General features: G+C 40.7%; 1 protein-coding gene across 1 annotated transcript in view; it reads right to left on the bottom strand.

Moving 5' to 3' along the window:
• ldb2a (LIM domain binding 2a) overlaps positions 1-16,378 on the bottom strand; it is a 113,775-nt gene that overhangs the window by 22,656 nt on the left and 74,741 nt on the right. Inside the window, exon 4 of the mRNA XM_085366350.1 lies at positions 3,879-4,001. Within this exon, the coding sequence (XP_085222476.1) occupies positions 3,879-4,001 (123 nt within the window). The remainder of the gene's footprint in view (positions 1-3,878; positions 4,002-16,378) is intronic.

Genomic DNA, 16,378 nt, shown 5'->3' with positions numbered 1-16,378 from the left:
AGGGAGATGGCCACAGGCAGGAATGATTTCCTGTGTCGTTCAGTGGTGCTTTTCGGTAATTTCAGTCTCTCACTGAACGAGCTCCTGTGGCTGACCAACATGTCATGGAGTGGGTGGGAGGTGTTATCCAACATTGTCTTTATCTTGGACAGCATCCGCCTCTCCGACACCACCTTGAGGGAGTCCAGCTCCATCCCCACAACATTGCTGGCCTTACGGATCAGTTTATTAAGTCTGTTGGCATCTGCGACCCTCAGCCTGCTCCCCCAGCATGCAACAGCATAGAGGATCGCACTGGCCACAACAGACTCATAGAAAATATATATATATACATATATATACACATATATATATACATATATATACATAAAAAAACACCCAGCACGCCCCTGCGGGCGGTTTATCCTTCAAGCTCGGGTCCTCTACCAGAGGCCTGGGAGCTTGAGGGTCCTGCGCAGTATCTTAGCTGTTCCCAGGACTGCGCTCTTCTGGACAGAGATCTCCGATGTTATTCCCGGGATCTGCTGGAGCCACTCGCCTAGCTTGGGAGTCACCGCACCTAGTGCTCCGATTACCACGGGGACCACCGTTACCTTCACCCTCCACATCCTCTCGAGCTCTTCTCTGAGCCCTTGGTATTTCTCCAGCTTCTCGTGTTCCTTCTTCCTGATATTGCTGTCATTCGGAACCGCTACATCGATCACTACGGCCGTCTGCTTCTGTTTGTCTACCACCACTATGTCCGGTTGGTTAGCCACCACCATTTTGTCCGTCTGTATCTGGAAGTCCCACAGGATCTTAGCTCGGTCATTCTCCACCACCCTTGGGGGCATCTCCCATTTTGACCTCGGGACTTCCAGGTTATACTCGGCACAGATGTTCCTGTACACTATGCCGGCCACTTGGTTATGGCGTTCCATGTATGCCTTGCCTGCTAGCATCTTGCACCCTCCTGTTATGTGCTGGATTGTCTCTGGGGCATCTTTACACAGCCTGCACCTGGGGTCTTGCCTGGTGTGATAGACCCCAGCCTCTATGGATCTTGTACTCAGAGCTTGTTCTTGTGCTGCCATGATTAGTGCCTCTGTGCTGTCTTTCAGTCCAGCTTTGTCCAGCCACTGGTAGGATTTCTGGATATCAGCCACCTCCTCTATCTGCCGGTGGTACATACCGTGCAGGGGCCTGTCCTTCCATGATGGTTCCTCGTCTCCCTCCTCTTTCTTGGGTTTCTGCTGCCTGAAGTATTCACTGAGCACTCGGTCAGTTGGGGCCATCTTCCCAATGTATTCTTGGATGTTCCTTGTCTCATCCTGGACTGTGGTGCTGACACTCACCAGTCCCCGGCCCCCTTCCTTCCGCTTAGCGTACAGCCTCAGGGTGCTGGACTTGGGGTGAAACCCTCCATGCATGGTAAGGAGCTATCTTGTCTTTATGTCAGTGGCTTCTATTTCCTCCTTTGGCCAGCCTATTACCCCAGCAGGGTACCTGATCACGGGCAGGGCGTACGTGTTGATGGCCCGGATCTTGTTCTTACCATTCAGCTGACTCCTCAGGACTTGCCTGACCCTCTGCAGGTACTTGGTGGTTGCAGCCTTTCTAGCGGCCTCTTCATGGTTCCCATTTGCCTGCGGGATCCCCAGGTACTTGTAACTGTCCTCTATGTCTGCAATGTTGCCTTCTGGTAGTTCAATCCCCTCAGTTCTGACTACCTTCCCTCTCTTTGATACCATCCGACTACACTTCTCCAGTCCGAACGACATTCCAATGTCATTGCTGTATAGCCTGGTAGTGTGGATCAGTGAATCGATGTCTCGTTCACTCTTGGCATACAGCTTGATGTCATCCATGTACAGGAGGTGGCTGACAACTGCTCCGTTCCGTAGTCGGTATCCGTAGCCAGTCTTGTTAATGATCTCACTGAGGGGGTTCAGGCCTATGCAGAACAGCAGTGGGGACAGAGCATCTCCTTGGTAGATCCCGCACTTGATGGTGACTTGTGCTATGGGCTTGGAGTTGGCCTCTAGTGTTGTACGCCACATCCCCATTGAGTTCCTGATGAAGGCTCTTAGGGTCCCATTGATCTTGTATAATTCTAGGCATTCCAGTATCCAGCTGTGGGGCATTGAGTCATAGGCCTTCTTGTAATCAATCCAGGCAGTGCACAGGTTTGTCAGTCTGGTCTTGCAGTCTCGGCTGATTGTTCTGTCTACCAGTAGCTGGTGTTTTGCGCCTCTGGTATTCTTGCCAATTCCTTTCTGTGTCCCGCTCATGTATTGACCCATGTGCCTGTTCATCTTAGCCGATATGATGCCTGACAGGAGCTTCCATGTAGTACTGAGGCAGGTTATTGGTCGGTAGTTGGAGGGGACCGGTCCCTTCTTGGGGTCCTTGGGGATCAGGACCGTCCGGCCTTCAGTTAGCCATTCCGGGTGTCTCTCGTTAACTAGCAGCTGGTTCATTTGTGCTGCCAGACGCTCGTGGAGTGCAGTCAGCTTCTTCAGCCAGTAGGCGTGAACCATGTCGGGCCCTGGTGCTGTCCAACTCTTCATACTGGAGACCCTTTCTTGGATATCTGCCACTGTGATGGTTACTGGACCCTGTTCAGGGAGGTCGCTGTGGTCTGCCCTCAGATCCTCTAGCCACTGAGCATTGCCGTTATGGGTTGCATCCTTCTCCCATATGCTCTTCCAGTATTGCTCCGTCTCCAGCCTTGGTGGTGCTGTTCTCTTATTGTTCCCTTGCCACTGAGAGTACACCTTTGCTACACACACACACACACACACACACACACACACACACACACACACACACACATATATACATATATATATATATATATATATACATATACATATACATATATATATATATACATATATATATATATATATATATATATATATATATATATATATATATATTTTTTTTTTTTTTTTAATATATGTTTATATGTATATAAAAATTAGTTTTTTTTCTCTGACTTTTTTCTGCTTTTTGCCCAATTTTTCTTTCCTTTTGTGCCTCTAATACACAGTTGTCAGTCTGAAATGCATTTTCTTCACCTTTTTTCCCCTGCTTTCAAAATGCTGGAAAAAACACAGACTTATCTAATGTTATAAGCAAAAGATGGAATAAAATGGAACACATTATGACACTGACCTTTAATTCCTCTTTCAATGTTCAACCTTGCCCTGCTGTGTTCAAATTAAACATGTGGAGCGTTTTCGTTAATGTTAGTTTGTAAGACTTCTACTATAACTCTGACCTGAAATTGACCAGGTGTGTCTTCCTATGGAGATAAATATGTAGAATCACATTCATGTAAAGATGAGCATGTCTGGGAGGTGCCTAAGAGAGCTTTACAAATCTTGGGCCCTTAAAACATATAAAAGCCTCATTGTATAACGCTGAAGCTAGTATTCAGGCGTACATCATTTGGCTTTGTTTATTTGTGAAATCTCTTGTTTTTACGCTGCTAAGTACAATTTCAGTTCAAATTCATTTGGCAACAGAAGACCTTCTGCTCGCTCCAGCTATACTCCACAGCTCCAGTTACTAAATGTGTGTTACACTTAGTGGAATTAAGCAGATTATTCATTCGACCTTGTTTTTTTTTTCCCTCTCTCTCTCTCTCTCTCTCCTTTTTCAGACAAGGGCCCTTTTTTTTTTATCCTTGGTGGCCTTTGATGTCTGCAAATAAATTGGTTTGCAAAAATCCTTCCAAACTGCTTTGTTGGCGTTTAAATTTCATATGCTCATGAACAGCTTCTAAAAAGTGTCTCAGCAGAGTGCAGGGACCCTCGTTAGTATTCAAAAAGTGACACCTAAAACGGGCACATGTGGGGGGTTTTGTCGCGTGTTAATGATGTCAAACTCACATGCATGGCCAGGATACTGCGGGGGATGAGCTCTCGGTACTGCCGGATGGTAAAGTGCCACGTCTTGATCCTCATCAGATCATCAAAGGCAAACTCCAGTATCAAGCGACCCTCTGTACAAACCTGGAAAAAGATCACATAGTTAGTGTTACTTTATATTTTTCCTCAGCCTGATATCTCTTTCAATAATCTTGAACAGGTTGGCAGGCAACAACCAGCCGATTTGGACACGAACGAAAAACAGGAATCGATGTTTATTGGCCAGGAATGATTTTGATTTAACAAAAAAATTAAAAAAAATTAAATGCTGGAAGTGTTTTGTCTCATTTTTGGAATTCGTTCAAGGACTTTGTAGTATGTTGCGAGCCATTATGCGTCCAACATTTACTCAGCTCGCTTCCCTCATTCACAGCATCTGTCCTTGGGCCTCTCAACCATCCAGCTATTTCTAAAATGTGAAAATAAACGTAATCTGGAGAGGGGTGTGTTTACGCCAGAGACAAAAGAACTTCAGGTCAGAGAGAGTTGCCAATTAGGAGGAGACAGAGAGAGAGCGAGAGAGAGAGCGGGGGAAAAAAACATTTTTTCGCCCCTTTAGCTGAATTCAGCGCTTGCCGGGGCCCTTGCGCTTCTCCCGTATTTTGTTGCTGTGACAACCAGGCAAAGAGAGGAGAGAGAGAGAGAAATGGAGAGACAGACAGAGCGAGGGGGGGGGGGGGGAATCAGCTGATTAGTTGGCATGGCAACAGCAAAGATGTAATCCCACCAGACACACTCTAATCAATGCCCCCAGCGCAGATGGTCTCCTGAGGATCAACAAGAAAGAGGCTAGCGGCCATACTGCACCCCCAGCCCTTCACTACCACCACCACAACCTCCCCTTCCAGTTCCCACCCACCCACCCACCTCTGCTGGTCACGTGCCAACACACTCAGTTAAAGAAGCATAAATAGAAGCTCAATTGCACAAAAAACAATAAGAAAACTCCCTGAATGCAGAGCTGCTTCTCTGCTGTCTTAACTAAACATGTGGCTAATGCATAATGTGCAACCAACCCAACCAAAGGGGATTACAATATTCCAGTTTAGAAAAAGTTTCATTTTAGATTGAAAGACCCATAATGCATGTGTGATGGGAATAAATGAAAAATATGTACAACATACACTATTGTGGCGAATCTGCTTAGCCAAAAAAATGGATCGGACATCAATTGTAGAAACGATAGTCTTTATATAAGGCTTCAAAAAGGGGAATGTACAACAAATAAACTGCTCGACATCAGAGCAACATATAATGGCTTCCCGAAAACTTTCTTTTGCTAGCTAAACCCAGAGTAACTTTCGTCTACCACAAAGGATTCTGGGAAACACAGTTTTCTAATGAAAATACCTGTTAAATGCTCTCTTTTAGCAGAAAATTAAATCTATAATTAACAGCTCTCACTAAACATGTGGCTAACACTTAAATCACTTACAAAATAACCAAAATTCTGTTATCAAACAATAAACTGCAATAAAGTTACAGCATACACAATTTCTGAATATGGAAAAAAAAACACTCCACACTTTTGTCCCGGATTATAAACTTCTGGTATGCTTTCATTTCTGAAACTGTACATTAATATGCATGTTGAACTACAGTTTTGTTTTCATATTTGGCTTGACCCCTGACTTTAAAAAAAAAACATTTTTCTCTAACTTTATACTCTTTTTCTCCAATTTCATAAGAGCATAAACAACTGACAGAAACAAGCTTTTAGATCTTCATGCAGACTTTGGTTTGTGGATAGTTTGCACTTCAATCCACTTGTTAAGGGGCACAGTGCATGAAGTCAGACCTGCCATGATTAGTGTGTACTCAAGGAATAACTAAGATGAAGTATTTACTGGATTGTAAATATTCTTCTATTTACGCTTACTGGTTGCTGAGCTGCAATACTGGATTTCTTGATGTGTCTTCTTCTGCATAAAAAAGAAATTATTTATTTATTTCATTTTAAAATTTGGTTTTAATTTACTCAAACAAGACCAAACTCTTGGTCTGTGTCTATGCTCCAAATTGGTCTTAAACCTTATATAGTAAATGAAAAACTTGTGATTTTCTTTCAGTGATTGACACAACTGTCACAAAAATGCTGATACAGTGGTTTTATGTGTAAACGCGTTTAAGGGATCTGCATCGTTTGATAATAGGCTTGTCTGGGCTAGATAAGATTAGATTTGACTACAGAAATGTTTGGAAATAATCTGTGGTGTTTAATGGACAGTGACAACTCTCTTTATTTATTTAAGTTTAATTCCAACAGCAGTTTGTCCAGTGGCTGACCTTAGAGTTGAAAGGGAAAGCAGGGACACATCACAGCACGTAACAGACTGAAATAAAAATAGCTTCAAATAGAAGTAAAACTATGTATTTGCAAATTTAGGGATTATATTTACATTTTAGGATAAACTGATGTCTTCCATAAAGATTTAAAATAGACAGATTTAAAAAAAAAAACGTTCTTGATTACCTAAAAATGCAGTTATGTGACCAACTTTCCTAACTCATTTAACTTTTGACATATACTGTATCACATTTTATTTTACTTTAAAACTACAGACATTGAATAAGTGTTAAAAAAAAAGTATATCGAAAATACACTTCCTACCACATAAGTCCAAAGTAATTAATCACTGACCTCTAGGTACCCAGACCATTTGGCATTATGAGTATGACAGTTGTAAACTGCCTCTTTAAACTGCTGCTAAATGTTAAAAAAAGAACAAAAAACAAACAAAAAAAAAAAACCCCTCATAAATGTTACCTTTGGTCTTTTCTTTCTTTTCCTCCTTTGAAATAAAATGCATCATTGTCACTCTGTAGCATATAGGTTTTTACCCCCTGGGCTTATGAAACCTATTAAAAGCCCAAATATTATATATAATAGGCCAATTTGAGGGAAACGGGTATCTCTTTTACATCATTCCTGGGAGTCTGCTTTTAGTAGATTTGTGTAATTTACCCACCAGCAGTTAAATAACTTGAATTGTGTTTACTAGTGAGCTGGTATCTTCTGATGCGTTCCAGGTGCTGTAGCCTACAGTGAAATAACAATGCACTATTGATTCTTTTTTCCATAGTGCCAACAGTGAGTGTCCTTAGCACTGCATCTACTATTGCTCCTATTTCTCTCTGCAAGCTTTCTGCCTCCCTGAAACTGATAAATAAATTGGTAAGCTGCCTAAATCAGAACCAGAATAGGAATCCCGTTAATTGCCAAGCGCAATAAATGCGCAGGAATTTATCTTAGTGGCACTGGTGCAGAGACGCTATATTAACCACAAATGCAACCAAGGAAGGCTTTCTTTTTTCCCACAGATTCCAGAATAGATTCAATCATACAAAGCTATTTATTTCACCATAGTGAAAGTCAATCGGTTAAAATCTAATATTTCTCAGCATGGTTGTAACCATTTATTTTTAGCCAAAAAGTGTTCCCTTATGAAAACTAAAAGAAGGAAAATCCCCTTAAATTAAAAAGTGGTCCATTAAATGGTACGGCCCCTCGCAGAGAGTCCCCATTGATTTAAGAGCAGAGTCATAAATCTTCCACACAACGGGGCTGAGATCAGGGGATCTCCAGCTCAAAAGAGCAAGAAAGAATAACAACGTCCTGCTGCCGAGACAATATTCAATACTGTACCCTAACCTGGCAATCATTAATAACAGAGGAGCTGAAGGTCATTAAATCGATTAATATAAGACCTGATAACTACTTCTGGTGAATATGAACAAGATCAGAGCTGGCTAAAGTAAAATATATTTTAGCAACAAACTGCTGACATTGGTTATAGTTCTCTAACTCAACATGATTAGTAACTACTGAGAAGTCTGTAGAAATGCTGTTAGTAATAACGTACACGTGAATAAAGTGTGTTATATTATATGTTAAGTCTGCATAAGAAATAAATCAGTCACTCAGAAACTGCCTCCTATATAAATATCTACTGGGATTATTAATTTTCTACTACAGCTACTACAACATTTAGTCATTTTGTTGACATTTTAAAGACCGCGTGATTGATCAATTAATCAAAAACGAAAATGATCAGCAATTACAGCCTTAAAGTAAAACATATACTCTAATGTTGCCCCAGGATATTTTAATATTCTCCATGAAAATTATAATCACCTTCCAACTGTGGGCCTAATTTAATAGCTGAAATTAACTTTTAAATCAACAAACACATTTTATTTATGATAATTATGACATGTGTGCTGCAGATTATAGTTTAAACTTAAGAACAGCATTTCATTGGGATCTCTCAGTGGCTTTGCTATTAAGAGGTAACTGCAGTACTGTCAGTTTGACTGCTGGCTAGTTGTGATATCCCCTCCTATTCTATCCCCATGTTCCCTGACTGCCTCTTCTGGCTTTGAATAGAGGTTGAAATGTATATAATCTCATGGACCCTGGTGAAAAAAGTACAGAGGTGAATAAAATGTAATGGAAAAAAAACCTTTGCAAATTTATTATAGTAATCATCATGAAATTAAAACTTGAGATGTTAAATACTGTAAATGTAAAATCCCAGTTAAAGATGGCAGGTGCAAAAAATACCAACTAGTGCAAAAAAAAAAGGCTCTAAACCAACGCTGAAAGGGTAAAGATAGAGGAAATTGAAGAGAATTGAAGAAAAGATTATCCATCAAGCTAATGAGCAACATGCATTAGTGTGCATTACTGTACATACCACTGGTAATATAAACACCTGTGAAGGCACCATTAAGCCTCAGTGGTATACAATATATACATTTATAAATACATGCTGTCCCAAAGAAAACACTTTTTTCCAGGAAAGTCCTTGCTTATTATAGGAAGACCATCGCAAACCACATTCTACATATAACCTGCATAAAATCGACTTATATATATTTTATACAGCAGATTAATTCTGCCGTTCCACAAAAAGGTCAGTAGGTGGCACTACAACAAGCTAGTGTTTATGAACTTGAGTCTATCGTTTGAGCTCATGGTTGACGACATAAAGTTGAGTTTTACTCCTTTGCTTGTTGGGATAGAAGGATGCTTTTTGTTTTGATGCTGATGTACTTCTTTTTTGGATTATGAATCTCCAGTGAATTAACTAACTGGGTTAGCACAGCAAGCATTAGCAGTAATTTTGTGTGGTTCACAAAATTACACTCTATCACAAACCAATCGGAGATGTTTATCTTAAACTGTAGAAACTAGTTTTTGAGTTTTATTTTCTGTCCTAGTATAAGTGGTCTTTGGGTAAGTATCATCGCAAAACACATTTGTATTTTCCCTCTTTTTGCAATGAGATGCATTCTAACATTTCAGTGAGAACTGGATTATTGTGGCTATTGTTCACAAAAGTGTATATTATTTGCCTATGGATATGATTCTTAGTCCAGTTCACTGAATTCATTATAGACTGAATTACGTTGTTGCATATGAAGAGCAAGAGAAACATGGTCACTAATGGTGATGAAGTTGCTGTACAATACAAATACAATACAGGATATTTTCACTGCCTTGTTCAGGTTTCCTTTTTTAAATGGAGTCTGTTTCTAAGTGACGAGTTCATCCAATTGTAGCAAGCCAGGATTCAACATCCCCAGCCATGATGCACCCAACTTATTTGATAGTGACAGCTGCGTTGCCTCTGGACAAATAAGCTTATGAGATCTTAATACAACACACTACCCAAGTAGTACTAACAACAACATAACTGTCTACACACACACACCACACACTTGAACTGAAGAAACTGAAGATAACGCTGAACCTTAATGACTTGAGTATATGACTCTTGAACACCTTTAGTGTTATAGTGTATACAGTGTCACATATGCATATTTCAGCAGCATTGATCCATAATAGTGCATCCAATTGAAGCATTAAGTTGCATTAAAAAAGTTCCAATTTAGAATTTTTTTCCCGTTGAATTCAGAGTTAGCACTCACAAAGTTGTAGCATCCGTACCAAACCTGACTTTAAAGTCTACGATAGCAGCAGAACACATAAACTGTAAATAACTGTTGCATATTCATGACTTGCAAACCTGACCTCCCTCTCCCAAGTCACTTTCTCTAGCTCTTCCAAGGGGGAACACTGAGGGATTCCCAAGCCAGGAGGTCTCTTGGGTCAGCTCCAGGGTCTTTCTGGTACAACATACCCAAAACACCTTGACTAGATGTGCCTAGGAGGCATCCTAATCAGATACCTGAACCATCTCAATTGGTTCCCTTTGATGTGTAAGAGTAGTATTTTGTGACTGGCTGGGATCCTCACCCTATCTTTAAGGGAGACCCCAGCGACCCTTTGGATGAAGCTGTTCCTTCCACTTGAACAGATGCCCATAGGTATAGATAAGAAACTAGACCATTGTGTAAACAGACAATCTTACTTTTACTATACTCATCCATCCAGTACATTATTAGCACACAACTCAAAGCCAACATTAATGATATTATGGGGCTGCATGAGCGTACATGTCACTGGTAATAGGAACATTTGTGAAGGCACCAATAATGCTCTGTGATACACAGTACGTATATAAGATTTGGAATAATATGTGCTGTGTTCAGCTATGTTCTTGTCTACTATATCAAAACTACATTCTACATACATTTCAGCAGCATAAAGCCACAATAGTGCAATAATCAATTTGAAGTGAGAGGTCCTAAATCCTGAGTGCTCAATCACAATTTTCAACTGGGATGCTCCCATAAGTCAGATATACCACTCGGAGAGTCGCAGGAACCCTGACTTTGCAAACCATCTTGTCTGCGGGTAGAGACAAATTCAAGCCAACATTAAAATAATCACAGAAAAGCGTCTAAAGAGGCATTACCAACACATTTATATGTAAGTACATATTAGCCACCTAGCTTAATCATTTGGCATAGAAGCACCCTGAAATGTACCTTCCACGGTCACCAGCAACTTAAACATAAATATATCATCGCCCCCTGCTGGTACTGCAAATTCTGCATGCTTGTCAATTTCACGCATTGGAGAGGCAAAGCAAGCGTGTCTATGACACCCTTTGGCGTGATATCGTGTTGCACTGGATAACGATCAACATCTGATTCCTGAGATAAAAGGAATGTGACATTAGATAGTGCGGGTGCTTAAATAGTCCAGACCTGTAACACACTGAAAACATTTGATGCATTATGAAGCAGAACGCATGTTGAGCTGAAAATCTATATCAAGTAAGAATGAACAATACAAACCCTCATCAGTTCCCAAACCCTTACATAATCCAGTATTGTTAAAAGAAGCGGTGACACAGGGGTACACAAACTCCTGTCCCAACTATTTTAGGTAGGTTGCTGGAGTCGCATTAAAAATATTTATTTTTTACATGCAGTTGTTTGTTTTTATTTATGATTTACAAAATTTCAGATTTTTTGGGACATATTTTCAGAACCATAGTAACCATCAGTAACCATTAACTATTCATTCTGTTGTTTAACAACAACCATTATTAAATAAATAAATAAAGGCATCGATAAATGGATATTGATAGATATGCACAATTAATACATACAATTATAAGAAACGTGCGGTAGACACTGCTGGCCACATTCAAAGCAAAGCATATATCAGGAATAACACATCAGCTAGTCAATTTCTCACCAAGGAAAAAAAAAATCCACTCAGGGAATTAAATTTACTTCAGCTGAGATCACTGTGTCACGAACTCGCCTTTTCGCCTTTTGCTGTTCGCTCACCTCCCAGCATGCACAAACCCCCAGCTGGGCACCGGTAACAAGGGCCGTGCCCCCGGAGCTAACACAGACTGGTCAGGGAAAGCGAGGCCTGCAGAGAGTGAATAGAGGTGCTGGGATACCTGGGGTGGCTCGGAGGTTGGGAGTTCTTGGTCAAATTGGCACCCTGTGTCACCTTGTCAACACCTCGCTGCTTTGTGGGCCCGCCACAGAGTGTCCACCAGCCCCTGGAGAAAGCCACCCACTCTAGTGTCCTGCTAGCCCAACCCGTTCGTTAGTCTGTAGCACCACACGAGATTAGCAACAACACAAAGGTAAAGAAAAAAAAAAGAACACATGAATTCATTAAACTGTACTAAGCTTGTTCAAATACTGCTGCCTGCTCTTTTTTCATCACAGATTGTCCACATTATGATCAAATGTAATCATTAAACAATACGTAGTGAGTGTAATTGGTCATTTATTGCTGCAATAGTAAGTAATTTATCTAATATTTCAAAACAATATGTTAAGCAAAATACTACATTTAGGTTTCCATATAAATCCACTTGTAAGTTATACACAATGGGTTATGTCTCAGTTGATATCAGTGGTTTGACAGCCACACTAATACTCTATGGGTCATGTTGATGCAAAACAGTCACAGAAGTACTGGAGCGAACAATCAACAGTGTCTGAAACAAAATACAAACCATCTATGAGAACAAATTCCCATTTAGGAGCCGTGCACTTTAACCATCTTACCTGCGGGTAAAGCCAAATTTAGAACACATACAATCCTGGAAATGCTGCATGTACCTTAAGAATGAAGGAAAATGCAATTCAACCCGAGAAGCCTGTGTGCAACCTCAGTTCATAATTTTAATATTTAGGTTTTTAATAACAATAGGCATTAAACAGACCTGGAAGTTTATTTAATACAGTAACTGTCGGATTCACTGGGGCACAACAGAAACCCCAGGAGGCTAACCATGGACCACTACATCACTAGTTTTTGTTCAGCAAAGGATATTTGGTTTGTTTTTGTTGTTTGTTTATCCAATTTTCTGTTATCTATCTACTATTTAGTCTACAATGAAAAGAACGAAATGCCCCTGAAAGCATTCATTCTGATCATCTTACTCTTTCATTTTAGTGACTACTCATCAATTATATTTGTAACTACAGTGTTTTTATTTCTGTTTGGGAAGATGACCGAAACTATGAAAACAAGAAGAAATTTTTAATAAAGCAAAGCAAAATTATTCTTTCATTGTGCTCAAAATTAGAAATTTTGAAAGACAGAGAGAGGTAGCAGCAGGAAAGGAAAGAGACAGATATAGGCAGAGAGAGCGAGAGGGAGAGCAAGAGAGCGAGTTGGGAGCTGGGGATGATTTCTCTAGGGATGAGGGGTGTGTGTGTGTGTGTGGGGGGGGGGGGGGGGGGGGTGCAGGGGTAGGGGGGTGGTGGGTGAGTGAGAGAGAGAGAGATGTGGAGTAGAGAGCAAAAGGAGAATGAGCGAGCCAGCAAGCCAGGGAGGAGGATGAGAGACGGGGGGGAGGAGGAGGGTGGAGAGGGATGGTGGGGAGGAGGGTGGTTGTGGTAGAGGAAAGCGAGGCGAGGCAGAGCTGATTGAGATTCGGGCCTCCAGAGCTGCAGGCTTGCTGCTGCTGCTGCTGGGAGCTCAGGGAGAACACGCTCAGTTATTGGAATTTTTTTTCTAATGAATTAATTCTTCTCATCCAATTTAGGTGAAGATGAAAAGAGAGCAGCGCTGCAAGCATCAAATTTAGCTTTTTGTTGACCGGGCCGGGGCAGTTCTGTTCCCGTTCTGTATGGTTAATATTGGACACTTGTAATATATTTTGTTTTTGGGTGGGGTGGGGGGGTGTTGTTGGTGTTATTCTTTTTGAAAAGACTTGTTTACAGAACTGCAGAAAAACATTAAAAGATATTTCCTGTATGTGTTACTGGGATTGTTTACTCATTTACTAATATAATAACACAAAGAGACCCCCTCAACCTACACCCAACCTCCACTCAGCCACTAACCCCTACATGAATACAAAATTGACTGAAACACTGGGCTCATGTGCCCCCTCGCTACAAACTTAAATGCAGGCAGTCTTGCATGTTAATGTACTCCAACATAGCACACAAGCAATTAAACCAGGTTTCTTCATGCAATGTTTATACACTCTACCTATGCAAACATAACTTTTTTTATAGATAGGACATGTGTTTTTTTGCCCCCTTTCTTCCTGCAAAACACTAGTATGCTTAATAACTTGATCCTATCATTAAAGTTTTATTTATAAAATGATGTGCTGTAGATGTGAGCAGCTGTCAGTAGGGCTGGGCGATATGGCCTAAAATTCATATCGCGATATAATTTGAAGCATGTGCGGTAACGATATATATTGCGATATATTCTTTTCTTCTGTATAACGTATTTTCCACACTATAAAGCACACTTAAAATCCTTTAATTTTCTCAAAATCTCAAAAACATTTTGGCGTGCAGAAATCTGTTAAAAAATGTTTTAGTACAACTTTGGTAAGCCGCACTGCTTGATGGATTGTCAGAGCATTACGGCTGCCATAGTGAGGAGCTTTGCGGAGTAATCTGGGTCCAAAAAGGTCCCAAAGTCAAACGAACACAGAGTTAAGAACGGTCTAAATTCTTTAATTTTTAATAAAATCATCAGTGTTGCTGCTTTACCAGGTGTAACAATTACGTTTAACATCCAGGCATCCATGAAAACAGAAGTTATTAAATTTAACGGAGTTAGAAGTTAACAGGAAGTTAGCTCGCTAGTTTCCACCTAAACATGACATACCATGTTCTGACTGAGAGATTTTTGAAACTAAGTAAAACGTACAGCTCTGCTACCACTTCCAACATAAATGAAGACAGGAAACTAAACAGCAGTGGCGTTTGCAGGGTTACTGAAGTTGGACTACCTGGTATATAATGTTGTGCTACGTGATTGCTAGCAACACAGGTATGTTAGCATAACATTAGCACAGTGAAGCTGGAGGATGAACGCCAACTTTTTTCCACTTGATAAAAGTTAACGTGAGGGATTCTGGTGGTCAGGGACAAATGCAATCGCATAGCAGGATGCTATACACGGGGCAAACGTCAGTCAGGAGAACAACTGAGATCATTCATCCACAACACAAGGTTAGTTATTAAAATACTGCAACATAGAGCAGCTGCGAGAGAATTCAGCATTAATGTATCAATGTTACGGAAGTGGAGGAAGAGCAGTTTTTGGCTTTCCCCATATTTCAAAAGTGCTTCATCTCTTTGCTATGACTGTCTGCATAATTTGCAGATGATAATTGTTGTAGCCACTGCGATGCTTTCGACCAAAACAGGCGCAGCTTGATGACATCATGAAGCGGTATAGTCAAAATCTCTATTGTTGACCAAATTTATATAGTTTCTATCGTATATTGTTTCTATCGCCCACCCCTAGCTGTCAGCAATGAGACTATCCACGGTTTTTTAAATTATTGCTTTTTATGGCGCAGTGGCTGCTGGTTTACTTTACTTGAGGTATATGTTGAAGCACAGATAGAGCCAGTACTGGTGGGACTGCGATGGCCTCAGTGAAACAAGTGTAATCAAAAAAATGAGGCATGCCTTGGTTACATCAAACTACATCTGCCAGCGACACCCCACAAGAGTCTTTCTGCAGGATGGTGGAGTGATGTGAAAGTCAAGTGAATTCTGATTTGTCAGTTCACCGTGAGGTCGCACTGCAAAAAAAGAAAAAAGAAAGATTGTATCTGATTTGGGTGCGTACAGACTGTGGGGTTGCAGCAATCTTGTCAGTTCACTGCAAACCGCACAGTGCAACATGGATCTACTCGTGCAGGACGTCAAGTTTGATGTATGCAGACTCTATGATGATAATAAGTACTGAATGATAGCCAACACGCGCATCTGTTATTTCTCGGCTATTTGTTTCCAGGCTACATCCTTATTGTTGCAGTCACGATAACAGCTGGAGAACACATCATACAAACAAGGCTGCTGCTGCCACAACTCAACTAGAGTTTCTTCTTTGTTCGAGTCCAAACATTTTATTTTCTCCATTGTACTGCCATTTATTTAATATGGGTTTGTTCTGTTTTGTTTTTTTTCTTTTCTTTTTTTCTTCCCAAGTGCCTTGGGAAGTTGGCCAGTGCATCATATCCATATCGTACTAGATTCTTCCTGGTTGGTTAGTAGACGCAGGACTTGGCAGCAGTCACGCTATGAGGTGTTCATTTCTGGCACTGTCAGAGTTTAGGATTTTTTTAGTCACAAGACTGTTAAAACAGCCAACTTTGAACTTCTTTCTCTCCATGATGCAGGAGCATTGCTTTGGAGACACTACCAAAGATAAAATTATGATTCTTTCACATCCATCAGCTTTTGACTGAGCCAGCCCAAAATTGTAGTGTACACCTGGCTTAAGGATTGCATATGAAAGTGGGCCAAATCAAAACATCACTGTCATTGTGTTATTTGCACTGTCAGGAAAAACAGATCTGAGTCAAAATGAGCCAAAAAACCAGCTTTTAGGCCACAACTGTCAGCAATCTGAATATAGACCAAGATATGTCTGATGGCTTATTGGAAAAATACATTATTTATCCAATCCCATGTGATTTGGGGCTGCTAGCTAACCACCTGTTTGTTAGTGAAGAACCCCAGTAGTTCAGTGATATGAAAATCTGTATATTTGCTAATGTTCAGTAATTTCTCTTTACAAGTGAGAA

Source organism: Diplotaxodon limnothrissa, linkage group LG2 (genome assembly GCF_057381915.1).
Source record: "Diplotaxodon limnothrissa isolate DT_005_m linkage group LG2, D_limnothrissa_male_GT1.1, whole genome shotgun sequence".
Taxonomy (NCBI): domain Eukaryota; kingdom Metazoa; phylum Chordata; class Actinopteri; order Cichliformes; family Cichlidae; genus Diplotaxodon; species Diplotaxodon limnothrissa.
The sequence above is the reverse complement of the archived record's forward strand: the minus strand, read 5'-3'. Positions and strand labels throughout refer to the sequence as shown.